The sequence below is a fragment of the Dasypus novemcinctus genome, chromosome 4 (genome assembly GCF_030445035.2).
Source record: "Dasypus novemcinctus isolate mDasNov1 chromosome 4, mDasNov1.1.hap2, whole genome shotgun sequence".
Taxonomy (NCBI): Eukaryota; Metazoa; Chordata; class Mammalia; order Cingulata; family Dasypodidae; genus Dasypus; species Dasypus novemcinctus.
The window spans coordinates 108,316,353-108,319,643 of NC_080676.1; the positions used below are offsets into that span (position 1 = coordinate 108,316,353).

At 34.0% G+C, this 3,291-nt stretch overlaps 1 protein-coding gene across 1 annotated transcript; it reads right to left on the reverse strand.

Annotated features, from left to right (window-relative positions):
* Positions 1-934: 934 nt before the first annotated feature.
* On the reverse strand, positions 935-1,864 carry LOC101431713 (olfactory receptor 5H8-like). Its single transcript, XM_004447643.1, has one exon. The coding sequence runs from the start codon at positions 1,862-1,864 to the stop codon at positions 935-937; it is 930 nt and encodes a 309-aa protein (XP_004447700.1).
* Between the last annotated feature and the right edge of the window lie 1,427 nt (positions 1,865-3,291).

Below are 3,291 nucleotides of genomic sequence, written 5' to 3' on the forward strand. Positions count from 1 at the left end.
GTACCAACAACATGTGAAAACAAGTGAAAAGGGTCTTAGAACATATGTTTACAGAGAGGCAATTCATTACTTTTTGTTTATCATATATGCACAAAGAGCTGAAATCAGTCTCTTACACTTTGGCCCTGCCTTCATTATCTTAACTCACTTAACATTAGTGTTCTCAGTGGATTCCCATTTCTGCTTATTTCTTTTTGTGGTATATGAAGTGAATCCCTATAAGAAGTGCAATTCAAGATTTCCCAGTAAAGAAGAATGAAAGAACATTTGATAGCAAGAAGAATTGATGGGAATTGTACTCATCCAAACTCAAGTTTCCCACCAATATAAAAGTAAAATGTGAAGTGAGTTTCCAGAATATACAGTGTTTTAGAAATCAGAGTCATTCTGCTCAAGTCCATTTCAAAGGAACTATATTATGTCAGCACCTAATATATTTTCAAAACCACAATGAAAAACATATAAGTCTTTAAAATGTTTAAATTTGCTTTCTGATTTAATGACATGTATGGCATATTAAAATTCATGATATACTTTTGAGTACTATACATAAATATTTAAAGGAACTTATTAGGTACTAACAGCCCAAGTTATTGAAACACTGGAGCATGGTGTAAAGTTAATTTAACATTTTGTTGTATTCATATTCCTAGAACTTAATTGAGGATGTTTGCATCTATGCTCATAAGAAATATTGGCTGTAGTTTTCTTTACTTGTGATTACTTTGTCTGGATTTGTTTTGATGACCCATGGAATATGTTAGGAAGTATTTCTTGGTTAAAATGGGAATAACCACAATAACAAGTTTAAAAAAATACAAGGACAACTATAATTACAGAAATCTTTACACACATTCCAAATCATGTCCACATCTAACTGCACAATTTTATGACTTTTAATAGACAGAAATTATATTAGTATGAGAACTTCATTTTAACATTTCATTTTTAACATTTTAGCCACAGAATCTATGACTTTCTTATTTCTCAGACTATAGATAAATGGATTTAAAAAAGGAATTATGATAGTATAAAACAGAGATTCAATCATATCTTGATCATCTGCTTGAGGAGATCGAGGGTGCAAATACATGAAGAGAAGAGGACCAAAATATAAAAACACAGAAAAGAGATGGGCTCCACAAGTGGAGAATGCTTTCTTTATGCCCTTTAAAGAATTCTTTTTTAAGACTGTAAAGAGAATAGAGGTATAAGAGACAAAAACAGTCAAAATGGTAAATACCTGAATTGATCCAGAGAAAATAAAAAGCATCAGATAATTAATTGAAGGGTCAGTACAGGAAATCTTAAGCAATGGTATGATGTCACAGTAGAAGTGATGTATTATGTTGGATTTACAGAAGGTTAATCTGAATAAAAAGCCATTATGAATTAAGGCATGAATCAGTCCACCTACAAATGACCAGACTAACAGCTGTATGCACAATCTATTGGTCATAATCACTGGATAAAGTAAAGGGTTGCATATGGCTACATATCGGTCATATGCCATTGTTGCCAAGAGAAAACATTCTGTGGTTGCACTGATTAAAAAGGAAAAAAATTGCATTATGCATTCAGATAAAGACATCATTTTATTTGAAGCAAAGAAATTAATTAGCATCTTGGGGGTCACTGTGGATGATAACCAAGCATCCACAAATGCTAAACACCCAAGGAATATGTACATGGGGGTGTGAAGGTGAGGGTCGTTCCAGAACAGAGCAATCAGTCCTAGGTTCCCCATCATGGTGATGAGATATATCCCCAAGAACACCAGGAATAGGGAAATTTTCCACTCTGGTCGATCTGTAAGTCCTGTGAGAACAAACTCTATCAGTAACGTTGTATTTCTCTTTTCCATGTCCTTACCAGATGTACCCTGAAAGAAATGTAAAAGGAACATTCATTAGCTATTCATAAGATGAAACTTAGGTGTTGGGAGTAGAAATAAACTATTCTTTTAGAATGCTTTTTGAATTTTATGTATTATTTTTATTATTGGAGGAATCTCTTTAGGGAGATTGGCAAAATGGAATAATGCAATTATTTCAGATCAGAAATATGTAGGAATTAATAGATTCAGACCAAAAAGCATTTTAGGTATATGCTAAGTATATAGGACACTGATGAGTATGGAAAGGGTATTCTACATGGGTGTGACATGGATGCAAATTCAAGGGAAATATTTCTGAAGAACTCGGATTATAAAACGAATAGAATGTCATGTGGAGGATCTTGAACTTTATCCCTCACTCAATAGGTATACAATGAATACTTTCAATTCAGAAAATGGTATCTTAAGGTATTTTAAAGTAATTATTTGGTTGTAGTATATAAGCTACAGCAAGGGAAAAGTGAGGTCAGTCTTGGTAATCAGGAAGCTGTCACTATTTTCAGTTGCTTCACGAAGCTGCTTACACATTAGAATTGCCTGGTGGAATTTTTGTTTTAAAAAAAAATTTGTGAGAGATTAGCATACTAAAGAAGGTCCAGGAAGATGCATTTAAAGAAATGCTTCCCAGGTGATTGAAATACAAATGAAGTGTTTAGTCCATATATGGTATGACACTGGGAGTGATGAAAAGATAAAGAGAGAGTATTTAAAAAATCAGTGTGTTGACTCATTAGGACTGAGTAAAAAAATACATGAGACGGTGATGAAGAGTGAAGGAAAGAGGAGTCACTTCATTACTAGATAGATGGTCATTAAAAATTGAAATTGAACACTTAGATGGTTGGGTAAATTTATGCAGAGAAATGTGCTTGAACTAACCAAGTGAGATAGATTGGTTATATAGTTCTACTGGAGCAGAATAGAAACAAAACCTTGGAGGCATTGGGGTAATTGAAGTAATAGTTATGGATCCATGGGAAGTATAAAGAAAGAAGACATATGCCAGGAAATAATTTTTGAAGTTATATTAAAGTGAATACGGGATATCTGTTATATAGTAGATGACCAACATCTGATCCCCTTTCCCATCAAATGAATCTTTGTGAGAATTACAAGCTACCATCCTCTCCAAAAGCTCAAAGACCTAGAATGTTGTTTTCTCATCCTACTTTTCTTTGGATTGAAGTGAGTTGACATAGCCTTGACTGATCAAAATCACCTACCCCAGATTTGGAATCTAGAGAGAGGGAGGCAAAAGTACAAGGGCAATGGAGAAATGTGGTAGCAAAAGCAGTCAGGGCACCACTACATGACTCTAGAAAATGCATCGAACATCCATGCCAGTGGTATTGACAATATGAGCTGTGTCATCTGAAGGTGAGCATTTATGACTG

Bases quoted from the DNA above. Each gene is read 5' to 3' on its own strand.
- LOC101431713 (XM_004447643.1), bottom strand. From the start codon at position 1,864: ATGGAAAAGAGAAATACAACGTTACTGATAGAGTTTGTTCTCACAGGA.